Source organism: Salmo trutta, chromosome 20, assembly GCF_901001165.1.
Source record: "Salmo trutta chromosome 20, fSalTru1.1, whole genome shotgun sequence".
Lineage (NCBI taxonomy): Eukaryota > Metazoa > Chordata > Actinopteri > Salmoniformes > Salmonidae > Salmo > Salmo trutta.
In genome coordinates, this window is record NC_042976.1 from 40,716,848 (window position 1) to 40,743,120 (window position 26,273).

Genomic DNA, 26,273 nt, shown 5'->3' on the forward strand with positions numbered 1-26,273 from the left:
GTCGTTGAGTGGCCCAACCAGAGCCCGGACATGAACCCGACTGAACATCTCTGGAGTGACCAAGAAATAGCTGTGCACCGATGCTCCCCATCCAACCTGACAGCGCTTGAGAGGATTTGCAGAGAGGAATAGGATAAACTCCCCAAATACAGGTGTGCCAAGCTTGTAGCATCATACCCAAGAAGACTTGAGGCTGTAATCGCTGCCAAAGGTCCTTCAACAAAGTATTGACTAAAGGGTCTAAATACTTATCGTTGAAGTCGGAAGTTTACATACACCTTAGCCAAATACATTTAAACTCAGTTTTACACAATTCCTGACATTTAATCAGAGTAAAAATTCCCTATCTGAGGTCAGTTAGGATCACCACTTTATTTTAAGAATGTGAAATGTCAAAATAATAGTTGAGAGAATTATTTATTTCAGCTTTTATTTATTTCATCACATTCCCAGTGGGTGAGAAGTTTACATACGCTCAATTAGTATTTGGTAGCATTGCCTTTAAATTGTTTAACTTGGGTCAAACGTTTTCGTTAGCCTTCTACAAGCTTCCCACAATAAGTTGGGTGAATTTTGGCCCATTCCTCCTGACAGAGCTATTGTAACTGAGTCAGGATTGTAGGCCTCCTTGCTCGCACACACTTTTTCAGTTCTGCTCACACATTTTCTATGGGATTGAGGTCAGGGCTTTGTGATGGCCACTCCAAAACCTTGACTTTGTTGTCCTTAAGCCATTTTGCCACAACTTTGGAAGTATACTTGGGGTCATTGTTCATTTGGAAGACCCATTTGTGACCAATCTTTAACTTCCTGACTGACGTCTTGAGATGTTGCTTCAATATATCCACATAATTGTCCTCGTTCATGATGCCATCTATTTTGTGAGTCCCCCCTGCTGCAAAGCACCCCCTCAACATGATGCTGCCACCCCCGTGCTTCACGGTTGGGATGGTGTTCTTCGGCTTGCAAGCCTCCCCCTTTTTCCTCCTAACATAACAATGGTCATTATGGCCAAACAGTTCTATTTTTGTTTCATCAGACCAGAGGACATTTCTCCAAAATGTACGATCTTTGTCCCCGTGTGCAGTTGCAAACCGTTGTCAGACTTTTTATGGCGATTTTGGATCAGTAGCTTCTTCCTTGCTGAGCGGCCTTTCAGGTTATGTTGATAATGGGCTCGTTTTACTGTGGATATAGATACTTTTGTACCTGTTTCCTCCAGCATCTTCACAAGGTCCTTTGCTGTTGTTCTGGCATTGATTTGCATTTCTCGCACCAAAGTACGTTCATCTCTAGGAGACAGAACGCGTCTCCTTCCTGAGCGGTATGACGGCTGCGTGGTCCCATGGTGTTTATACTTGCGTACTATTGTTTGTACAGATGAACATGGTACTTTCAGGCGTTTGGAAATTGCTCCCAACGATGACCCAGACTTGTGGAGGTCTACAATTTTTTTTCTGAGGTCTTGGCTGATTTCTTTTGATTTTCCCATGATGTCAAGCAAAGAGGCAGTGAGCTTGAAGGTTGGCCTTGAAATACATCCACAGGTACACCTCCAATTGAATCAAATGATGTCAATTATCCTATCAGAAGCTTCTAAAGCCATGACATCATTTTCTGGAATTTTCCAAGCTGTTTAAAGGCACAGTCAACTTAGTGTATGAAAACTTCTGACCCACTGGAATTGTGATACAGTGAATTCTGATGAAATAATCCGCCTGTAAACAATTGTTGGAAAAATGACTTGTGTCATGCACAAAGTAGATGTCCTAACCGACTTGCCAAAATTATAGTTTGTTAACAAGAAATTTGTGGAGTGGTTGATAAACGAGTTTTAATGGTTCCAACCTAAGTGTATGTAAACTTCCGACATCAACTGTATGTAAATGTGATATTTCAGTTTTTATATTTTTAATACATTTGAAAAAAATCTAGAAACCTGTTTTTGCTATGTCATTATGGTGTATTGTGTTGAGGGGAAAAAACTATCTAATACAATTTAGGATACGGCTGTAGCATAACAAAATGTGGTACAAGCCAAGGGGTCTGAATACTTTCCAAATGCACTGTAAATAGTATATTGCTACAATAAAATGTTTGACCGCTTTTCTTTAATTATGTTCTTATTGATATTCTGAAGTGAGGATTCAATGTGGTTAAAGGCTATCATTTTTTTACAGGTTATATGCTGTAATTAACATTGTGTTGCTTGTATTGACTATTTGTATTTGATTTTAAATTATTTTGTTGATCAAAAGAAAAATGTGACCATTGAATTCGCCACTATGTACTGAAAGCCAATGCATGTTTGTATTGTATAGTATTTTCATATAAATGATTCGGTGGGATTGGTTAAACTTTTTATTGCACTGAATTAGTTGTGTAATGTTAATCTTGTTTTTATTTTAAATTGTATGAGAAATATAATTCAACTGTATTGTAATTTAAACATTGGTATGAGTATAATGTACCAAGTTCACATGGTACAGTGCCTTTAGAAAGTATTCACAACCCTTTACTCTTTCCACATTTTGTTGTGTTATAGTCTGAATTTAAAATGGATTACATTTTGATTTTATGTCACTGGCCTACACACATGACCCCATAATGTCAAAGTGGAATTATGTTTTTAGAAATTTTAACAAATTAATTACAAATGAAAAGCTGAAATGTTTTTGATTCAATAATTATTCAAACTCAAATAAGTTCAGGAGTAAGAATTTGCCTAACAAGTCACATAATAAGTTTCATGGATTCACTCAAAAATAGTGTTTAACTGTCACGTCCTGACCATGGTAAGCTGTTATTTTCTATGGTCGAGTAGGTCAGGGCGTGACAGGGGGGGTTATTCTATGTGTTCTATTTCTATGTTCCTGGGTTCTAGTTTTTGTATTTCTATGTTGGTTTGTTTGGGATGATCTCCAATTAGAGGCAGCTGGTCCTCGATGTCTCTAATTGGAGATCATACTTAAGTAGGGGTTTTTCTGGGTTTTGTGGGTGATTATTTTTGAGTAGTGTTTCTTTCTCCTCTGCGTCACGGTTTGTTGTTTTGTGTTTTCAGTTTATTTATGTACTGCATAGTTTCACAGAGTAAATAAAATGTGGAACGACACACACGCTGCACCTTGGTCCTCTTCTTCCTACGACAGCCGTGACATTAACCTGATTTTTGAATGACTACCTCATCTCTTTCCCCCACACATACAATTATCTGTAAGTTCCCTCAGTCAAGCAGTGAATCTCAAACACAGATTCAATCACAAAGACCAGGGAGGTTTTCCAATGCCTCGCAAAAAAAGGGCACCTATTGGTAAATGGGTGAAAAAATTAAAGCAGACATTGGATACCCCTTTGAGCATGGTGACGTTATTAATTACACTTTGGGTGGTGTATCAATGCACCCAGTCCCTACAAAGATACAGAAGTCCTTCCTTTCTCAGTTGCCGGAGAATAAGGAAACCACTCAGGCATTTCACAATGAGGCCAATAGTGACTTTAAAACAGTTACACAGTTTAATGGCTGTGATAGGAGGAAACTGAGGATGGAACAACAACATTGTAGTTACTCCACAATACTAACCTAATTGAAAAGAAGGAAGCTTGTACAGAATAAAAATATTCCAAGACATGCATCCTGTTTGTAACAAGGCACTAAAGTAATACTGCAAAAACAATTTGCAAAGCAATTATCTTTTTGTCCTGAATACAAAGTGTTATGTTTGGGGCAAATCCAAAACAACACATTACGGAGTACCACTCTCCATATTTTCAAGCATAGTGGTGGCTGCATCATGTTATGGGTATGCTTGTAATCGTTAAGGACTGAGGAGTTTTTCAGGATAAAAAAGAAACGGAATGGAGCTAAGCACAGGCAAAATCCCAAAGGAAAACCTGGTTCAGTCTGCTTTCCACCACACTGGGAGATGAATTCACCTTTCAGCAGAACAATATCCTAAAACATAAGGCCAAATCTACACTGGAGTTGCTTACCAAGAAGACAGTGACTGTTTCTGAGTGGCCTAGTTACAGTTTGGACTTAAATTGACTTGAAAATCTATGGTAAGACTTGAAAATAGCTGTCTATCAACAAACAATTAGACAGAGCTTGGAGAATGTTGAAAAGAATAACGGGCAAATGTTGCACAATCCAGGTGTGGAAAGCTCTTAGAGACTTACCCAGAAAGACTGACAGCTGTAATCACTAACAAAGGTTTTTCTAACATGCATTGACTCAGGGGGTTGAATACTTGTCTAATCAAGATACATTAGTGTTTTATTTTTCATACATTTTTTACAAATGTTAGCATTTTTCTTCCACTTCACAAAAAATGACAATTAAATTAATTTTTAATTTTTACAACATTGTATGCTGTAGCGTTAAGATTTCCCTTCACTGAAACTAAGGGGCCTAACCCAAACCATGAAAAACAGACAATTATTCCTCCACCACCAAACTTGATAGTTGGCACTATGTTTTGGGGCAGATAGTGGTCTCCTGGCATCTGCCAAACCCAAATTCGCCAGATGGTGAAGTGTGAATCATCACTCCAGAGAATGCATTTTCCATTGCGCATAGTGATTTTAGGCTTGTGTGTTGCAGCTTGGCCATGGAAACCCATTTCATGAAGCTCCCAACAACGAGTTCATGTGCTGACGTTGCTTCCAGAGGCAGTTTGGTACTCGGTAGTGAGTGTTGCAACGACGATTTTTACGCGTTACGCGCTTTAGTACTCGGCGGCCCCGTTCTGTGAGCTTGTTTGGCCTACCACTTTGCGGCTGAGCCGTTGTTGCTCTGAGACTTTTGCACTTTACAATAACAGCATTACAGTTGGCCGGGGCAGCTCTAGCAGGGCAGAAATTTGACGAACTGACTTATTGGAAAGGTATCATCCTATGATGGTGACACGTTAAAAGTCACTGAGCTCTTCAGTACGGGCCATTCTACTGTCAACATTTGTCTATGGAAATTTCATGGCTGTGTGCTCGATTTTATAGACCTATCAGCAACGGGTAGAGCTGAAATAGCTGATCCACTGATTTTAAGGGGTGTCCACATACCTTTGACCATGTAGTGTATATGAGTATATACCAAGTTCACATGGTATATGATTCTTCAGTCTGGACACATTATTGATACAGACTGTGTGTTTTGCATATGATCATCATATCATCATATCATCATTCATCATTGAACAAATTAACAAATTAATATAATCCTGAATTATATTGTGTTCGTGCCTTGATCACCTAAATATCTGATAATTCTCTAAATTCCACTCAGGGATAAAATGCTGAAAGGAGGTGTTTCAATGTTTGCTGAACTCCATATTCTTACGTTCCACAAACACTGAACCTGCAGTGCAAATCAGGCTATCTGAAAACAGATGGTAGACTGTTATATAAGTATTTGGATTTGTTGGACAGGATGAAATCATGTTTGATTTCGACACCTAAGTGACAGCTTTTACCTCTGGACATTTCCACATTTAAACAAAGATGGACTGCAAATGTATCTAGTGCGTTGAGTCGAGTTCTGACTAATGGATTGAGAGTAACGAATGTGCTTGTGCGTCTGTGAGGAGGGTGCCACCTGAGCAGACAGTCACCCAGCTCAACTATATAAAGGCTGGCCAGACCAAGAAGGGGCCAAAAAGCAGCTCCTGGGAGCCAAAGAGAGAAGAAACCAGCAGAGATCTACCTACGCACAGCAAGCAGCCAGGCACAGACTCCCCCTTTCTCACCGACACTCAACAGAGGGAACACAGGTGAGCAGCACCAAACCCCTAAAACTCATTTTCAACCGCTGATACCTCACATCAGGAAGTTTCTCTGAATTATATTCAATTCAGAATGAGATTCTCTTCAATGTGATGCTGTTTGGCTGAAGTTGCAGATTAGTTTTTTTAACAATCTCCTATTTCCACTGCTAATATCTAGGAGGTCAAAAGATGAAAGGCACCCACTCTTTCGCTGGACTTCTGCTCTTGATCATTGCTCAGAGCAGCTTGCAAATCCCGCAGGAGGACACAGAGGACAACTCCAGGTAAGAGCCTCAAACTCGGAGCAACTTCTGAACTCTGCACTATTCAGGTTGAGAGTCTCTCTCTCTCTCTCTCTCTCTCTCTCTCTCTCTCTCTCTCTCTCTCTCTCTCTCTCTCTCTCTCTCAGCATCCTGTAACTACTGACTTGTCTGTTTCCGCAGCCTGTTGACAGAGGACTCTATGTTCAGCGAGCCAAGGGAGCTTTCAAACACGAAGAGACATTCAGAGGGAACATTCTCTAACGACTACAGTAAATATCTCGAGTCGAGACGAGCGCAAGACTTTGTCCAGTGGCTAATGAACTCCAAGAGAAGTGGGTGAGTGTTTTTTTCTTTTTCTCCTACTGGTGGGTCTGTTTTCCTCATTCCATTTCAAAAAGCAGTGGATCATCTTCCAGTATGTTCCAGCTTAACCTGAAACTGTGTGAATGCAGTACTTAAGAGATATGATGAATTTCATGTCAAATGTTTTTGCTGAGCTAGAAACAAAGATAAAAATGCCCTACATTTTTATGACATGCTGTAGATATTTACTACATGTTGGTGATTTTCATGGTTTTATATGGTTTTGAGTTACAGCTCAGTAAAATCTTACTATAGCAGCTTAATAATGCACAGTGAATCAATATGTTTAACAACTGCTTATTTCTCATATATTATCAACTATCAACACTATAAAATCTCTCCATATTTTTTTCAGGGGTCCCATCAAACGACATGCAGAGGGTACCTACACCAGCGATGTGAGCTCCTACCTGCAGGACCAGGCAGCCAAGGAGTTTGTGTCCTGGCTGAAGAATAGCCGAGGCAGACGAGAATAGGGCTCCTCTACTCAGCCACAGTGTCTTATTACTCAGTCACAGTGTCTTATTACTCAGTCACAGAGTCCGAGGGTCTTGTCTTATGAGCCCCCAGTCAAGAGAGAATGCAACACATCCAGAATGTTCCATCCCCCTGTTCCATTTCCTGTTTTATAACCTGTATCCTCCTTCCTCTGGTCATGCTAATAAATCCCCGAACAAGAAATTGTGTTGCCTGTCAATTGCTTTTGTTTGTTAACATAAAATGGTGACATAGTGTATTAACTAAATGCTTCACTTTGTACTTCAAGGGCAAGATTTTCAGTGTTAAAAAAAGGAGGGGAACAAGATTGAATGGTTAAACAATAGCCTAATTAAAAGTTTGATTAAAAAAAAACACTTTCCTTCTAAAAATAACAGGTTAAAAACTTTGGAAAAACTGGCCCAAAATCTGTAGTCTGTACCTTGCTAATTTTGTGGAGAAAATTTTTAATAAACCATTATTCTAGCCATACAAAATGTATTCAAATATCCAAAGACACACTCAAAAGTATGTGGACACCCCTTCAAATTAGTGGATTTGGCTATTTCAGCCACACCCGTCGCTGACAGGTGTATAAAATCGAGCAAACACCCATACAATCTCAGTGCTCCGTGACCTTCAACGTGGCACTGCCATAGGAGGCCACGTTTCCAGTAAGTCAGTTTCATCAAACTTCTGCCCTGCTAGTGCTGCCCCGGTCAACTGTAAGTGCTGTTATTGTGAAGTGGAAACGTCTAAGAGCAACGGCTCAGCCGTGAAGTGGTAGCCCACACAAACTCACAGAGCGGGAACACCGTGAAATGGGTTTCTATGGCTGAGCAGCCGCACACAAGCCTAAGATCACCATGCTCAATGCCGAGTGTCGGCTGGACTGGTGGCCTGCAAGGAGCCCTGACCTCAACCCCATTGAACACCTTTGGGATGAATTAAAACGCCGACTTCGAGCCGGGGCTAATCGCCCAACATCAGTGCCCGACCTCACTAATGCTCTTGTGGCTGAATGGAAGCAAGTCCCCGCAGCAATACATTTGGCCAACATTCTGGTTGTGTTCACATACTTTTGGCCATGTAGTGTATCTAAACACTAACCAGAGAGATGCCTTATCATATGAACCCATAAACACACATTTTGTGGAAATACTATATTCAGTTCAAATATAATCCTTACTTTTATAATAAATGTAATTGTAATATATATAATTATAGAACCTGTGTCAATCGATGAGTATCAATTCAAGATCATGTTTAAGTGGAGAACCTGTGTTCACGGAGGTGGAAGCCAAATCAATCAGGCTTGAGGACAGCCATATCACCAAGGGGAAAACACACCCAGGGATTTCAATCAAGTAATGGAATGACGTGATGTGAATCAACAGCCTGGCAGGGATCAGTGATCAGGGACCACTTCCTAGGTGTTACTGGCATGGAAGTAAACTAGTCACATGAGCCAGATATATGTCATGCTTTGGGATGTGATACCTCTCTAAGCTGTCAGCTAGTGAATTGAAAACCATCTGTTGATTTAAAAAAAAAACGCCTGCCCACACAATTCTATTTATATTCCAAATCTCTAAGGGTCATACTGGGCATTTGTCGTAATAGAATTTGGGTCTCTTTTGTTGTTGAATAAAAAATTATATGTAATTCACTTCTGTGGATGAGGCTGTCGTTGTTTTGTACAATATGTTCAAGTGAAGTCACGGTGTATAATCCATCGTATTACCTCCAGGCAAATTGAGGTCATGCAATGAATGACTTCAGCAATTGTACTTCCTCTTTATCCAACCTTATGCTCACAAGGCAGATATGGCTGTGAGTGAAATGGAAGACTCAGTTCAGTTGAGGGGATTTCAGTCAAACATTTCACCCACAGTGTAATGTGACCTGACCTAGGTCATTGTAACGTGTGTAATGTGTGTAATGTAATTACAATGTAATGTGACCTGACCTTTGACCAATCACATCAGATTCTTTTCAGAGCTGATCTGATTGGTCAAAAAAACAATTAGTGAAAAAATTCTTCTGAATTGGACTGCCTGTCTAAACGCTGCCCTAGTGTATAAGGTTGACTAGTCAACTTGAACTGCCTTTATTCACTGGAACTTGCATACTCCTTGGCTTTCTCGTAGGTCAAAGCATACAGAGTAAATCTAAAAACTCTCACAAATTTAGAATTAGGGTTCTATTTTGTGCATTTGTTTTAGGTGTCAAGGCCATTTCAGATCTCTAGTTGACTTACTCCAATGTATTAAGTTTGAGTTTTATACTTTCATAGTAAATGTACATGCAGTTGAAGTCGGAAGTTCACATACACTTAGATTGGTGTCATTAAAACTCGTTTTTCAACCACTCCACAAATTTCTTGTTAACAAACTATAATTTTGGCAAGTCGGTTAGGACATCTACTTTGTGCATGACATAAGTCATTTTCCCAACAATTGTTTACAGACGGATTATTTCACTGAATCACAATTCCAGTGGGTCAGAAGTTTACATACACTAAGTTGATTGTGCCTCTAAACAGCTTGGAAAATTCCAGAAAATGATGTCATGGCTTTAGAAGCTTCTGATAGGCTAATTGGCATCATTTCAGTCAATTGGAGGTGTACCTGTGGATGTATTTCAAGACCTACCTTCAAACTCAGTGCTTCTTTGCTTGACATCATGGGAAAATGAAAAGAAATCAGCCAAGACCTCAGAAAAGAATTGTAGACCTCCACAAGTCTGGTTCATCCTTGGGAGCAATTTCCAAACGTCTGAAGGTACCACGTTCATCTGTACAAACAATAGTACGCAAGTATAAACACCATGGGACCACGCAGCCGTCATACCGCTCAGGAAGGAGACGCGTTCTGTCTCCTAGAGATGAACGTACTTTGGTGCAAAAAGTGCAAATCAATCCCAGAACAACAGAAAAGAACCTTGTGTAGTAGCTGGAGGAAACAGGTACAAAATGATCTATATCCACAGTAAAAAGAGTCCTATATTGACATAACCTGAAAGGCCGCTCAGCAAGGAAGAAGCCACTGCTCCAAACCCACCATCAAAAAGCCAGACTACGGTTTGCAACTGCACATGGGGACAAAGATTGTACTTTTTGGAGAAATGTCCTCTGGTTTGATGAAACAAAAATAGAAGTGTTTGGCCATAATGACCATCATTATGTTTGGAGGAAAAAGGGGGAGGCTTGCAAGCCGAAGAACACCATCCGAACCGTGAAGCACGGGGGTGGCAGCATCATGCTGTGGGGGTGCTTTGCTGCAGGAGGGAATGGTGCACTTCACAAAACAGATGGCATCGTGAGGAAGTAAAATGATGTGGATATACTGAAGCAACATCTCAAGACATTAAAAGTTAAAGCTTGGTCACAAATGGGTCTTCCAAATGGACAATGACCCCAAGCATACTTCCAAAGTTGTGGCAAAATGGCTTAAGGACAACAAAGTCAAGGTTTTGGAGTGGCCAACACAAAGCCCTAACCTCAATCCCATAGAAAATGTGTGGGCATAACTGAAAAAGCGTGTGCGAGCAAGGAGGCCTACAAACCTGAGTCAGTTACACCAGCTCGTCAGGAGGAATGGGCCAAGGTGTATATTTGGCTAAGGTGTATGTAAACTTCTGACTTCAACTGAATACAACATACATAATAAACAGTAATACTTCAGCTCTAAAGATCAGTAACAATAGCAGAAAATAAACAAAATATTGTTTTGGAGTGCCATGTTTCCTTACACTGCTCCACGGATTTCTGCCACAAATAAAACAGATTGACTTTTCAAACACATTTATTCAGAGCTAAGTACAATTAGCAACAGGAGTAGTAGCAGTAGAGTAGAAATGCTCAACAAGAGATTTCAAAATATTTTGCAGATACTGCTCATTAAAAATGAAGCAAAAAGGTATTATAGATAAATAGGTTTAGAAAATTAGATGTGAACAAATTCGTTGTTGGTATTGTACAAAGGAAATATAGTTTAATCTTTATAACAATAAATATAGCTCCTATAAATGTTCCCCTTCCAGAAAAAGTGCTATTGCAATTGTTTCTATAGCCATGTATGTTACCTTTCAGCAGACACCTTCAAGTATTAGTTAAGCTTCATCTTTAGTTATTGACTGGACAATCATTCCTGGGCAGACACAATGCCCCCATGACAAACAACTCAAATAATATGACACACAAGCATTAACTTTGCAGCTTGAAAATATTGATATACTGCAATAACTGCAACTATTTCAACTTTGGCAATAAATATTATGATTTAAAATAAAGCCAGGATTATATTTTATTCTTGAACATTGTTTCAATTCTATCTATTGATATGCATAACAGTATTCTACAACGTAAGTCAGGCGTTTTACTAATCAAATGCTCAATGCAATGTTTGCTCTTTGTACAAGAATAAATTGCCAACAATAAATAAGATAAAAATTATATTTTCAGCTAATCTCTTTACTGGTAGTAACACAATTGGAAAATATTCTAAGATTAAAGACTATTGCAAATAGCTAAAATCATAATGCAATACATTGAATGCTTTAACACAGATACTGTAGATTTGATTTGCCAATGAACGTAGCCCTTTCCTGCAGTCAAATTACCTAGTGGCCCCATGGGTAAATGTTTTTTACGCCGGGATGCAAACTTAAAACGTAATAAAAAATGTTTAAACCCATAACCATCTGTGTGAGGTGTATACATTTGTTTCAAAGTAGATTTGTTTAAGACTACCAATAAACACTCTAAGTGAAACTGATTTAGCCCACTGCAGTAAAAGGTTAATCAGATGCTGTATATTTCATAAAAGTGAATTAATTAAAGCTGCATGCATACAGTACATTTTCACTTTGCCTATATTGTAGATATATAAACTCATCAATTGTATATACTAATGTACAGTACATAGTCTTTAACTGCAGTATTGTACAAACGTTTTAATCGATTGTTTATCTGGTTGGATAATTTATCCATTTCTAAACAACTGTAATATTATGATATTGAAAAAATACAAAAACATACAAAATACATTCAATAAATTCAAAAACAAACATAACTTGAAAATAGTTTCTTAATGTGACAGATACATCCTGGACAGAAACATTCCGTTGCTTTCACATACAGTCAAACTAACCTCTCCTATATCTGCTGGTATTACTTGACATTTAAAAACACAAAAACAAATAAAAAGCTTACATTTCTTTAGATTGCCTCACAAAGCAGCTTCTGACACATAAAACTAAAAACACTAACGTTTTTGAACACACAAAGATTTACAAGACAAATGTAAAGGAATGGTAAACTGTGGCACACAATATTGATTTGTTTTGAACACAGTGAAGGGGGAAACGTCATAGACTTGTCTCCCTGTCGAAGAAGCCCTTCTGCAACGTTCTCCTCTTCTTTTGTTTCCTTCCACTGTTCTTGGATAAGCTGTGGGTATAAACACTGGCTGTTAGTGCTTTCAAGTATACCATTTCAGAACGTAGCTTATACCGATCAGCTGTCCGGCTCCAACAACGGAGATTCGCCATTATGAATAATTTTTTGGTCCAGGATTAGGCTTAATCTGTGTCCCCAAATGTATCAACAACTGATGTTTTAGTTGGGAGGGGCTTTACGTGAACATTAACACCATATTGATGTGCTTTAGTAAATCGCATGGTAATCCCCTCCCATACAGAATTGCACTGTATGTTCAGGCAGCTGAGAAGTATAATGGGATCAGAATCTCAGACAATGTTCATGAAAGAGCAGTTTTCACAAGAGAGATGTACTAATATAATTACACTCTCCAGCTGTTGCGTAATGGGAGCCTGCAGCTAGTACGCTGTAGTGCTCCTTGCCGAACTGCCCGTCACGGCCATTGGCTGAGGCATAGTAGATTGGGTAGAGGGATGATTGTCATGCTAGCAGAGCCTGATTGGTACAGCAGCATCATGTTGTCAGAGATGGCTCCTACATGCACTTTACATCCTTGCTTTCTCAGTCATGTCACTTTAGACTGAGCACATTCATTCGTCACCGCCTGTAATACGCTGGGTTTATATTCCAAGCAGTGAACAGGTAATGGACTCCGCATCCATAATATTTATCTTTGCCTGACATTAGCAGTCATCAAAGAGTTTCAAAGAGCTGTGCTCTCCCAGTGTTCATGAACTCGAAAATGCATAACATGACAATTTGAACGATGCAAAATAAGCAGCATCTAATTTCAACCTGATGGTAAATTGAGGAATTAGACATTGTTCAATCCTGCCTCATATCATGCAAAGATAAACATAATTATTTTTATTCCAAAAAGTGATGGTCACCAAATGGAGTAAGGATGATCAAACGGGCACGGGGATCAGACTCTTACCTTTGAGGGGTTCAGCATCTAAGAGGACATAAGGGAGTTTATGACAGAGATGGAATGGGAAAATACAGTCAAGAAACTCATCAGTTCTAAAATGGAGAGACAACTCCTTTCTACAGTGAATAAGTAGCATCTAGTTTCAACCGAATGGTGAATCTGTAATTTCGTTCATATGCAATAGCAATGACATATCAATATCCTGAAAATTCTCTATATGAGCATGGAACTTGGTCAATATGAGGCATTTTATGAATTCAATGGTACATTGTCATCAGTTTCTAATATAATGGTTATAACACAATATCTATTCAGTATAGGAGGAATCCTAACTTGAGATATTCTCAACAAACTCCATATTTTCACAAGGACGAATGCCATGGGGAAAGGTGTAAGAAAGCTTGAGTTACATGCACATATCTTAAATAAAGACACATTTTTAAACAAACTGACAGAAGAAAAACAAAGATACATTTTAATGGAAAAATGTATCAACTCCCAATGTGCTGATTTTGGGTATATATGCTTGAGGCAATGCAATACCATTTTGAGTTGTCAGAGTTGACATTCCACGTGTTTCCAAAAGAGCCTTTGGACATTTCATCTGTGATGTTGAGTACAGATTCACTCCTAAAAAACAAGACATAATCATGCATAATAATACACAACAAACAGTCAACTATTTTACTACCAATGAAGCATGAAGTCTTTTTACAGTATAAAAGGGAGATATAATGTTATCATAATGGCCTGACTTACTTTTGATATCCTTCTAATGGTAATTGCACTACTCCCTCTTCCTCTCCCAACATGCTTTGCTCCTCCTCCTGAAGAATATGATAATCAACAGGAAGTTGTTAAACTATAGTGATAGTACTGTACTGTATATAATTAATTGGTTAAAAGACATGCAGAGATAAATCATTACAAGAAAAGTTACATATCTACAGTAAAAAACATTAAAAACATTATTTTGAGTTACTGACATAGCCTTGTTCTATTCAATGTTCTCTACCTAGATATAGGTTCGTGCCGTGAAAAGATCTTCGTGGGCTATACTCGGCCTTGTCTCAGGGTAGTAAGTTGGTGGTTGAAGATATCCCTCTAGTGGTGTGGGGTCTGTGCTTTGGCAAAGTGGGTGGGGTTATATCCTGCCTGGTTGGCCCTGTCCGGGGGTATAGTCGGACGGGGCCACAGTGTCTCCCGACCCCTCCTGTCTCAGCCTCCAGTAATTATACTGCAATAGTTTATGTGTCGGAGGGCTGGGGTCAGTCTGTTATATCTGGAGTATTTCTCCTGTCTCATCCGGTGTCCTGTGTGAATTTAAGTATGCTCCCTCTAATTCTCTCTCTCTCTCTTTCTCTTCTCTCGAAGGACCTGAGCCCTATGACCATGCCTCAGGACTACCTGGCCTGATGACTCCTTGCTGTCCCCAGTCCACCTGGTCGTGCTGCTGCTCCAGTTTCAAATGTTCTGCCTGCGGCTACAGAACCCTGACCTGTTCAATGGACGTGCTACCTGGTCCCGGACCTGCTGTTTCGACCCTCTCTTCCTATCTCACCTGCTGTCTCTAACTCTGAATGATCGGCTATGAAAAGCCAACTGACATTTACTTCTGAGGTGCTGACCTGTTACACCCTCTACAACCACTGTGATTATTATTATTATTTTACCCTGCTGGTCAACTATGAACGTTTGAACATCTTGGCCATGTACTGTTATAATCTCCACCCGGCACAGCCAGATGAGGGCTGGCCACCCCTCAGAGCCTGGTTCCTCTCTAGGTTTCTTCCTAGGTTTTGGCCTTTCTAGGGAGTTTTTCCTAGCCACCGTGCTTCTACATCTGGATTGCTTCCTGTTTGGGATTTTAGGCTGGGTTTCTGTATAGCACTTTGTGACATTGGCTGCTGTAAAACGGGCTTTATAAATGCATTTGCTTTGATACTCTAAATAACCAAATTCATGTTGTTGAATCGTTCAAAAGAATACAAGATAAAAATCGCTGGCACCATTCAAACCAATGAGGGTTTGGAACGTTAAAGCCAATTATCTCAGAATCATCTTTTTGCAGAGAGAACCTTTTAAATGCTATTTTCATACCTCTTCTTCAGCATCGTTCAATTTCTTCTTCTTACTCTCTGGCATGAGATCATCCAGCCAGCTCATCTCTCTCTTGGTGAAGAAGCAATCCATCAGCTTCCTAATGAACACCAGAGCCAACACCTGCAAGGAACACAAACACACTTACTACTTAACTTACTATTCACGGATTGCATGTTTCCTCAAAATATAGTTTTGAACGTTCGTTTTGGACGGATGCCTGACTGAGCATTCTACTCAATGCATCAAGGAGCGCTGATGAACATTTAATCAAAAGTGCATTACGGTGGCTTGGAAATACAATGACATTCAAAAGGGCAAATAATTAGTAGGAAAACCTTTTGTCATCATTTTGATGTCACCAAATGTACTTTAGATGCAGTATAACATTAGCTAGCTAGCTAAAATTGAGGGGGGTGGCACCGGATTTTTAGCTAGATAACGTTATCAATGCTAGCTATTTTTGACGAACATTGCTGGCTAATGACAACATTGCCAACTGTCTAAAGTTCATTTGACAACATGATAATGCTGGCAAAGTTGTTTCCTACAAAACATTTCACTACTTTATCAATGTCATCATATTTCCATGCACTATAGTGTAATTTCGACGAGACAGTAGTTCTCCTCGGTCCAGAATGGCTGAGTTTATCACCACTTTAGAGGGGGGCTTGAGAACGTTCAAAACAATGGCATGACGTGACGGAGGTGCAACCTATGCTACTCAAGACAAAATGATCTACGTAAATAATCCTTGTCCCAGCAAGAACGGCCCATAGGGCAGGAGCCTATCTCCTGTTTCTGGTGTGCATCTATGCAGCTTGATGTACAAGTACACCCCATTGTACAGGACGCATTCTAATGTATAACTTAAGTCAATGGCTATACTGTACATCTCATAGTGGTGCTAATTGTGTTAAACTACAATGTGGCCAAATAAATCTACATGTAACCTATGACCCGGGGAGAAAGCTAGGAGAAAGGCATTTGCGAACCATCATGGGGAAGACGATGGCATAATTGGAGGTCTTGATGACCCAGAGCATGACCAGGCAGCTGAGCTGGATGATGGTGAAGAGGTGGACCTTCCTCAGGGGAACGTATCTCAGGTAGATGAAGTCTGGCTGGTGCTTGGCCGGCATACCAAACAGCTTCAGACGGTCAAAGAACTGATGAGCAATAGAACAAAGGCTTACATGACAACCTCAGGAGCATTCAATTCAGGCCAACTGTGTTGTGATGAGTCTGCATTTTCTCAGATGGTCTTTTTGAACTTAGCTTCAGATGTTAGCCAAGTGTGTTCGAACTTAGCCTTACAAGCCTATTTTGACTGAGAGTGTACATTAACTTTATCTGAGTGTGCTTAGTGACATCTTACCTGTATTCCTCTGAGCGAAGATGCTCCCATGTACAGGAATACTCCATACAAGACAGGCATGGGAATATACTGAAGGGATGACAGCAATCGTATTATATGATTCAGTTATACAAGTATCAGTAAAGACAGGAAACAGTCGAAAACGTGGGATTGAACCATATAAAACATAATGGTATAAATTATCTGTTCACTTTGAGGCACTGCAGACTAATACTCTGGGTGCAAAATAAATACAACTTGAGCAAGACGGAGACACTTATATTGCATTCGGAAAGTATTCAGACCCATTTACCTTTTCCACATTTTAATATTACTTTTTCCACATTTTAATACGTTATAGCCTTATTCTAAAATGTATTCATTTTGTTTTCCTCGTCAATCTACACACAATACCCTATAACGACAAAGTGAAAAGAGGTTTTTAGAAATGTTTGCAAATTATTAAAAATAAAAAACAGAAATACCTTATTTACATAAGTATTCAGACCCTTTGCCATGAGACTTGAAATTGAGCTCAGGTGCATCCTGTTTCCATTGATCATCCTTGAGATGTTTCCACAACATGATTGGAGTCCACCTGTGGTAAATTCAATTGATTGGACATGATTTGGAAAAGCACACACCTGTCTATATAAGGTCCCACAGTTGACAGTGCATGTCAAAGCAAAAACCAAGCCATGAGGTCAAAGGAATTGTCTGTAGAGCTCTGAGACAGGATTGTGTCGAGACACAAATCTGGGGAAAGGTATCAACAAATTTCTGCAGCATTGAAGGTCCCCAAGAAAATAGTGGAACCACCAAGACTCTTCCTAGGGCTCGCGCCCGGTCAAACTGAGCAATCGGGGGAGAAGGGCCTTGATCAGGGAGGTGACCAAGAACCCAATGGTCACTCTGACAGAGCTCCAGAGTTCCTCTGTGAAGATGGGAGAACCTTCCAGAAGGACAACCATCTCTGCAGCACTCCACCAATCAGGCCTTTATGGTAGAATGACCAGACGGAAGCCACTCCTCAGTAAAAGGCACATGACAGCCCGCTTGGAGTTTTCCAAAAGGCACCTAAAGGACTCTCAGACCATGAGAAACAAGATTCTCTGGTCTGATGAAACCAAGATTTAACTCTTTGGCCTGAATGCCAAGCGTCACGTCTGGAGGAAACCTGGCACCATCCCTACGGTGAAGCATGGTGGTGTCAGCATCATGATGTGGGTATGTTTTTCAGAGGCAGGGACTGGGAGACTAGTCAGGATCGAGGGAAAGCTGAACGGAGCAAAGCACAGAGAGATCCTTGATGAAAACCTGCTCAAGAGTGCTCAGGACCTCAGACTGGGGTGAAGGTTCACCTTCCAACAGGACAACGACCCTAAGCACACAGCCAAGACAACGCAAGAGTGGCTTCAGGACAAGTTTTTGAATGTCCTTCATGGCCCAGCCAGAGACCGGACTTGAACATAATCTCTGGAGAGACCTGAAAATAGCTGTGCAGCGACCCTCCCCATCCATAGATTGATGAGGGGGGGAAAGGATTTAATCAATTTTAGAATAAGTCTGTAACATAACAAAATGTGGAAACGTGAAGGGGTCTGAATACTTTCCGAATGCACTGCATATTACCCTGCGATAGGAAAAGCCTTTGGACAGTCCGGAGGCTAGGGCCAACACAATATGAGCTCAGAGAAGCTATCTGACCTTGAGCACAGAGGTCATGAAGACGGAGCAGCCCATGAGCAGGAAGATCATGAGGCCGGTGAAGCGCTGCTCCCGGATGCCCAGGAATTTGGGCTGTTCCCCGGGGGCCGAGCACTCCGACTCCAGCTTCAGACTGTTGACGTGGGAGATGGAGAGCACGGTGGCAGCCACGAACCAGGGCAGCCCCATGATGGAGCACACCCCCAGCATGAGGCCCACCACGAACAGATCCAGATGGTACCCACAGCCTTTCTGTGGGAATTGAAAGACAATACAACACAACTGAGAATACACTACTCAATACTTAGGAACGGCAACATTTTAAAATCGAATGTTTCAAAATGATGTTTACAGAAGTGCTCCACTGTCAAAATGTTGACTACTCTGCGAAGATAAAAAAAAAAAAAGACTTCTGAAGGGTGCTTCTTTAATCCATATCAACAACAGTACCAAACACTTTACAACATTTCATAATAAACTACACATGCACCAAATCAAAGCCTTCTAAACAGGTAACGGTCAGGCTATGGTGTACAAAGCCTCCCAGATGATCTGAGCCTCCCCATTCCAGTAGCCTACTGCAGGGTTTCCCAAACTCGGACCTGGGGTGCACCTTTTGGTTTTTGGCCTAGCACTACACAGCTGATACAAATAATCAAAGCTTGATAATGAGTTTGGTTATTTGAATCAGCTGTGTGGTGCTAGGGCAAGGACCAACTTTGGGAAACACTGGTATAAAGTACCTTTAGTTTGTGCTCCTTCCTGTTGATGATGACTGCCGTGATCTGTTGGTCCATGAAGATTAGGATAGTGCAGAGCAGAGCAGGGATCACTGTTACTAAGGTGGTCCACCAAGGGTTTCCGCCTAACGGGCTGATCAACCAACCACGGTCATCTCTGGTCGGCTGCAAGAATTTAGGTTATTGGTAAATATTGCATCTACATAGCATGGCGACTGTCCATAGTGTAGAGTATCTTGAGTAAAAATGTATAATCACATTGTAATATCTTGTTATCTACCTCACCTTAAACACACTGGGGACTTTTAGTTTTGGAGATGGGACCCCTAAGACATAGTCCACCAGTACCATGGTAAAGATGGTGATGAACACAGCAAAGTCACTGATGACAGCTCTCAACTGTGCAAGAGAGGGGTGCATGTCAACTGTCTGGTCTTAGCACGGGGAAAAATCAGTACTATTGTTTAATATCAAACTACTATGTCAATCACAGATTGCACAGGTAAATCAAAACACAGAGCACCTTGGTTGTTGATTCAATTCTCACATGGGATACACATTTTGCTTGAAGAAAAAAGGGGGGTTCTGTGCTCAGACAACGGGAGAAAAAGTGCTGCCTTAAACCATAACAGAATCCAAAGAAAGTGGTGGAGGCGGACACTTCTCCATTAGAAACTCCGACAGTACTCACATATGACCACTAGAGTGCTCCACTGCACCATAAAACTCAGGAGCGTGACAGAAACCCTGTCTGCAGTCTACAAACACATAACAGATACAAATGAGTGGGATTACAGTAGGAACTGGGTCTGCTGCCTTACCTTGGTGGGGAAGTAACGGCTGAACTTGAACTCTTTGAGGAAAGCCGACATGAAGACAGTGGAGAAGAAGAGAACAACAGACCAGAAGAGAACATCTGGAATGTAGGGTCCATGAGGGCCACAGGCGGTGCCCACAAACTCCCCTCGCCTCTTTATGCAGTCCTGCAACAAAAGGTGGTCATTCAAAAACATCCTGTGTTACAGGATTGGGGTCAATTCCATTTCAAATCAGTCAATTTACACGGACAAGGTGACTGAGTGTATAGGGGATGTTGTTCCAAATGTGACTATTAAAACCTACCCAAACCAGAAACCGTGGATAGATGGCAGCATTCCCGCAAAAAACTGAAAGCGTGAACCATCGCATTTAATCATGGCAAGGTGACTGGGAATATGGTTGAATACAAACAGCGTAGTTATTCCCTCCGTAAGGCAATCAAACAGGCAAAACCTCAGTACAGAGACAAAGTGGAGTCGCAATTCAACGGCTCAGACACGAGACGTATGTGGCAGGGACTACAGACAATCATGAACTACAAAGGGAAAACCAGCCAAGTTACGGACACCAACGTCTTGCTCCCAGACAAGCTAACCACCTTCTTTACCCGCTTTGAGGATAACACAGTGTCACCGACGCAGATCTCTCCCAAGGACTGTGGGCTCTCGTTCTCCGTTGCCGAAGTGAGAGACATTTAAGCGTGTTAACCCGGCCCAGACGGCATCCCCAGCCACGTCCTCAGGGCATGAGCACACCAGCTGGTTGGAGTGTTTATGGACATATTCGACACATCACCGGGGGCACACTTCCTGCCCTCTGGGACATCTACAGCACCAGATGTCACAGGAAGGCCAAAAAGATCATCAAGGACAACAACCACCCGAGCCACGGCCTGTTCGCCCAGCTATCATCCAGAAGGCGAGGTCAGTACAGGTGCATCAAAGCTGGGACTGAGAGAGTGAAAAACAGCTTCTATCTCAAGGCCATCAGACTGTTAAATAGCCATCACTAGCCGGCTACCACCCGGCTACTCAACTCTGCACCTTAGAGGCTGCTGCCCTATATACAGTTGAAGTCGGAAGTTTATGTAAACTTCTGACCCACTGGGAATGTGATGAAAGAAATAAAAGTTGAAATAAATCATTCTCTCTACTATTCTGACATTTCACATTCTTAAAATAAAGTGGTGATCCTAACTGACCTAAGACAGGGAATTTTTACTAGGATTAAATGACAGGAATTGTGAAAAACTGAGTTTAAATGTATTTGGCTAAGGTGTATTTAAACTTCCGACTTCAACTGTACATAGACATGGAATAACTGGCCACTTTAATAATGGAACAATAGTCCCTTTAATAATGTTTACATACTGCTTTACTCATCTCAAATGTATATACTGTATTCTATTCTACTGTATTTTAGTCAATGCCACTCCGACATTACTCATCCTAATATTTACACTACTGTTCAAAAGTTTGCGGTCACTTAGAAATGTCCTTGTTTTTGAAAGAAAAGCACATTTTTTGTCCATTAAAATAACATCAAATTGATCAGAAATACAGTGTAGACATTGTCTGCTAAATGACTTAAATGTAAATGTTAATGTTGTAAATGACTATTGTAGCTGGAAACGGCACATTTTTTATGGAATATCTACATAGGCGTACAGAGGCCCATTATCAGCAACCATTACTCCTGTGTTCCAATGGCACTTGTGTTAGCTAATCCAAGTTTATCATTTTAAAAGGCTGATTGATCATTAGAAAACCCTTTTGCAATTATGTTAGCACAGCTGAAAACTGTTGTTCTGATTAAAGAAGCAATAAGACTGGCCTCCTTTAGACTAGTTGTATCTGGAACATCAGCATTTGTGGGTTGATTACAGGCTCAAAATGACTAGAAACAAATAACTTTCTTCTGAAACTCATCAGTCAATTCTTGTTCTGCGAAAGAAAGGCTATTCCATGCGAGAAATTGCCAAGAAACTGAAGATCTCGTACAACGCTGTACTGCGCCTGTACTACCCCTTCACAGAACTGCACAAATTGGCTCTAACCAGAATAGAAAGAGGAGTGGGAGGCCCTGGTGCACAACTGAGCAAGAGGACAAGTACATTAGAGAGTCTAGTTTGAGAAACAGATGCCTCAACTGGCAGCATCATTAAATAGCACCCGCAAATTAACACCAGTCTCAACGTCAACAGTGAAGAGGCGACTCCGGGATGCTGGCCTTCTAGGCAGTTGCAAAGAAAAAGGCATATCTCGGACTGGTCAATAAAAAGAAAAGATTAAGATAGGCAAAAGAACACAGACACTGGACAGAGGAACTCTGCCTAGAAGGCCAGCATCCCGGAGTCGCCTCTTCACTGTTGACGTTGAGACTGGTGTTTTGCAGGTACTATTTAATGAAACTGCCGTTGAGGACTTGTGAGGCGTCTGTTTCTCAAACTAGACACCCTAATGTACTTGTCCTCTTGCTCAGTTGTGCACCAGGGAGCACTGTTGGAGCTAGGAACACAAGCATTTCACTACATCCGCAATAACATCTGCTAAATACGTGTATGTGACCAATAAAATTTGATTTCAATTGATTTGAATTAACTGAAATTACAATTTAAAAAAATTATCAGAGCATTTAAGGAAATTGGAATTGGAACATCCTACATTTAAATGGAATTGACCCCAGGGTCCTGCTGGGATAAGAGCATCCTTGTCCACAAAGAGTTAAATTAATACTAAAAATGTGTTTTTATGATTTGGCATGGGGTAATCCAGAGTAATCCAGCCCACATGTCCTTAATCTCCTGCACTGGGCCATCTCCATCTGGGAGAGCCTGCCACTTTGTGTGGAACAACCTAAATGTGCTCTTTTTTGGTCTCTACCGTCATGCTGGGGGTGTGCTACTTAATCAAAAATACAATACAACATTTCCTTTTCTGTGTAGGGTAAAACGTTTATCCTCAACATGTGACAAAACCTGGAAAAACCATGGGAGACTAACCATGGGTTCTATTTACAGTATGCATCATCTTTCTAATTTTGCTTGATCCTATCAACAAATTATGCCACACCCTCTCATACACTACCTTGACTTCAAGTGCCTCCCAATAGATCTCCGAAGCAGTAATGTTGTTCTGCTCCCAGTACCGTAGGGTGGCATTACTGGGATCCGGAGGTTCAACACATGAACACCTATGGAAACAACAGAACACTTCACCATCAAATCCCTTACCGATCACGATCATCTCAAATGCTATGCAGGACTTCTTTCAAACACAAGTTAAGATGTTGCTGTCATTCTGAACTCTAAGGGACGGTTTGCTTGACACAGATTATGCCTAGTTCTGGATTAAGATGCACCTTAAGAGGCCAAGAAAATGACCAAGGACCTCAGCAACCCAAGCAAACGGTCTGTTCACTCTACCTTCTAGCAGAAAGAGACGGTACAGGTGCATCAAAGAGAGACTGAATAACAGCTTCTATCTTCAGGCCATTACTAGCCACCTGGGAATCTGCCCTGCAGTTTGAGACTAATGTGCCATGTACTGCATATAGAGTCATTGAACGCTGGTCACCTAATATTATTTTTATATACTGTTGTTTACTCACTGTGTATTTGTACTGTATTCTCGACATAGCCCATCCTAATATACCTACCAATTTATATCCAAATGATATACTGTCTATACACACCGCGTATTTATATTCTGGTTATGACACATGCTCACTCTAATATACAGTATCTTCTCAGGATTATTCTTCTCAGGATTATTAATTGGACCCGTTCTGTCAATTTTATTTATTTTATTTGTTTTTTTTATTGTACTTGCGAGACATTCTATTGCACTTTTGGAGCTAGTACCACAAGCATTTCGCTGCACCTGCTATAACACCTGCAAATCTGTGTACGCGATCAATAAATGTTGATTTGATTTCATTCAGTGGAGTCAGTGCACACTTACGAGTATCGTGTGAGTTTGTCCAGGTTGTTGTTCATGTTGATGGGGTAGTGTTCCCCCAGGTGGATGAGCTTCTCCAAGGCCTCGTAGATGAAGATGATGCAGATGAGCGAGGCGAACGCCTCCTCTGTGAATCGTGTGATGTAACAGACCAGGGAGCTGGCATCTGTGGCCACCAGGAGCAGACAGAGGAATGCTGTCCACAGCCCTATACAGGTTCTCAGTGAGAGGTAGGATAATCCATACTCCCTGAGGACAGAGTGCAAAACATCCCTTTTATTTTATATTTTTTAAATGTAATCTTTATTTATTCAGGAAAACCCCAAAAAGGGCAGCTCAATTAAAAAATGCATTGATCCTTCACAGTACAGTGCATACACAGCACCGGAAGAAAAATCATTGACACTGCAGCACTAACATTTTGTATATTATATGACAACATCTGTGAGGTTTTTACCTCCGATCTGATCTATCTACAGGATATGGGATCTGAGGTTGTCATTTTCACAATGGTATTTTAATACTACTTTAAAGCAGTATAGAACATTAAAACAAATGATCAATGTACTATGGCAGTAGTGTATATGACATCCGGTCATCCTACATCAGTATGTGACCTTAACTATTGTTATAGGGACGGATGATCCTCATGCAATCAAATCACACATTATCCGATGTGGTGGCCGAATTTGGTGGTGAGCTTTTGTAACTTCTCAAGGGATATGTTCTGTGTTGGACTGTGACGTTATGCCTTTCATAGACTCCTGCTATGTGTGCACCCTAACACAAGGCCATTGTGTTCCAGAACTGTTGTGTAACAATATGATTGTATTATCACCTCCCACCATTTATTATTTGAGTTCTTCCCTGTGAAATCAGAGGTGGATCTCCCCTCCAGCTCCTTGTATTAAAGAATTTTCTATTATATCATTATATTATATCTCTGCCTTAATCTTTGGATCGAATTTTCCACAACACAGAGATGCGAGTACAGAAATGGCCTGAGTGCTATAGACAATACATAGAGATAATTAATCATGTGGGCCCATAGTGTTATACTACTGTATATATAATCATAACTGTATATAACAATACAACTATACTGTTGTCAACAAACTTACTTGCAGAATTTGTACAATATCTTCTCAAACACCAGCACAGGCCCTGTGCTGCCCAATATGGTGAGTGGCTGGCCAGCAAAGAGGGAATAAGCTATTCCTGTCATTGAGGCGCCAAACAGTGATTCAATTGCACTCTGCGGAACACAAAGAAACATACACCGTAAACCCCAAGGCATTTTTAACTCAAATACTTCTAGTAAGTTGTACTCAAACTCAATGAAGTCATTATTACTTAAAATGTTAATGTGGTACTGACTCAAATCTAAATGAGAAGTCACACCAACTACATTTTTTTTAACGTATGATATCAAATAACAAAACAATCCCAGCATGCTCTTTTGCAGGTTGATTTTATGCAATTGTTTTTAACATCTGCATTTTTGCATGTACCTTGAGTGATTGATTGATTAAATGTTTAGCTACACAAATATTTTGCATAAACTTATCCAATCATTGAATTTTTGCATCCGTTACTGAAATGGTTGTTCCAGTTTAAATGGCTTAGGTAGTTTCCTACCACTGTTCTTAACCCTGGCAGTCATGAATGCTGGTTGCGGGTGAATACAAATGTAAACTGTTGGATAGCCTAATGCTGACTAGGTTCCAATAGGAATTACACATCACTTTGCAAGCCAACAGAATGTGATTTACAGTTAGGGTTGCAAAATTCTGGGAAATGTCCCAGGGTTTTCCAGAAATCCTGGTTGGAAGATACCTGAAAAAATATTTGGGAAAGCTTGTGGAATTTTGCAACCCTACTTGCAGGACGGATGTGGCCTAACTATGAGTTTCAGGCCACTGTATAAGGCCTCACGATATGTAATGGTTCAATGATAATATTCACCTAGGAACTCACTTGATTTAGGCCACAGGACTGAAAATAAACAAATTCAACAACCATGTCTCTGTCACTGACAAATACAGTCATGGATGGCAACTCTACAATTCAATCGAAAAGGCAAGGCACGCTGGGAAATGATTGGAGGCGTGCCTATGAGGGGGCGTTAAATTTAAGTATACCTTACAACAACAACAAAAACTGCATTTGTGTTACTTATATGGAGGTAGTACTGCTCACTTCAGCTATTTAATCTTCTTAACTGAATTTTTTTTGGTAATTGGTTTCCTCAAAATGTTTGAGCAGCCAGAATTGGTTTTACAGTGTAGCTAATATTTATGAGCAAGAAAAAATCTCTCAATAAATGTCTAAGCAGTTTATTATTCTATTACTGTG

General features: G+C 40.6%; 2 protein-coding genes across 3 annotated transcripts in view; one reads left to right on the forward strand and one right to left on the reverse strand.

Annotated features, from left to right (window-relative positions):
• The first annotated feature begins 5,628 nt into the window (after positions 1–5,628).
• LOC115155363 (glucagon-1-like) lies at positions 5,629–7,066 on the forward strand. The gene is made up of 4 exons (XM_029701925.1): positions 5,629–5,765; positions 5,938–6,043; positions 6,203–6,358; positions 6,741–7,066. Exons 2-4 carry the CDS (start codon positions 5,949–5,951, stop codon positions 6,859–6,861), a joined length of 372 nt encoding a protein of 123 aa, XP_029557785.1. The 5' UTR covers positions 5,629–5,765; positions 5,938–5,948; the 3' UTR covers positions 6,862–7,066.
• Positions 7,067–10,650: 3,584 nt separating this feature from the next.
• Positions 10,651–26,273, reverse strand: part of LOC115156066 (sodium-driven chloride bicarbonate exchanger-like) — a 50,994-nt gene continuing 35,371 nt past the window's right edge. For both annotated transcript variants that reach the window (XM_029703297.1, XM_029703298.1), the window contains 14 exons: positions 25,040–25,173; positions 23,922–24,167; positions 23,046–23,151; positions 19,962–20,123; positions 19,426–19,539; positions 19,144–19,305; positions 18,401–18,652; positions 16,715–16,783; positions 16,332–16,505; positions 15,337–15,459; positions 13,996–14,063; positions 13,780–13,866; positions 13,243–13,260; positions 10,651–12,314 (listed from right to left, as the gene is read on the reverse strand). In XM_029703297.1, coding sequence (XP_029559157.1) covers position 13,260; positions 13,780–13,866; positions 13,996–14,063; positions 15,337–15,459; positions 16,332–16,505; positions 16,715–16,783; positions 18,401–18,652; positions 19,144–19,305; positions 19,426–19,539; positions 19,962–20,123; positions 23,046–23,151; positions 23,922–24,167; positions 25,040–25,173 — 1,698 coding nt within the window. In that variant the 3' untranslated portion in view covers positions 10,651–12,314; positions 13,243–13,259. The remainder of the gene's footprint in view (positions 12,315–13,242; positions 13,261–13,779; positions 13,867–13,995; positions 14,064–15,336; positions 15,460–16,331; positions 16,506–16,714; positions 16,784–18,400; positions 18,653–19,143; positions 19,306–19,425; positions 19,540–19,961; positions 20,124–23,045; positions 23,152–23,921; positions 24,168–25,039; positions 25,174–26,273) is intronic.

Coding starts and splice junctions, on each gene's coding strand:
- LOC115155363 (XM_029701925.1), top strand. CDS start 5,949: ATGAAAGGCACCCACTCTTTCGCTGGACTTCTGCTCTTGATCATTGCT. Junction 6,044..6,202: donor GACACAGAGGACAACTCCAG/GTAAGAGCCTCA, acceptor CTGTTTCCGCAG/CCTGTTGACAGAGGACTCTA. Junction 6,359..6,740: donor ATGAACTCCAAGAGAAGTGG/GTGAGTGTTTTT, acceptor TATTTTTTTCAG/GGGTCCCATCAAACGACATG.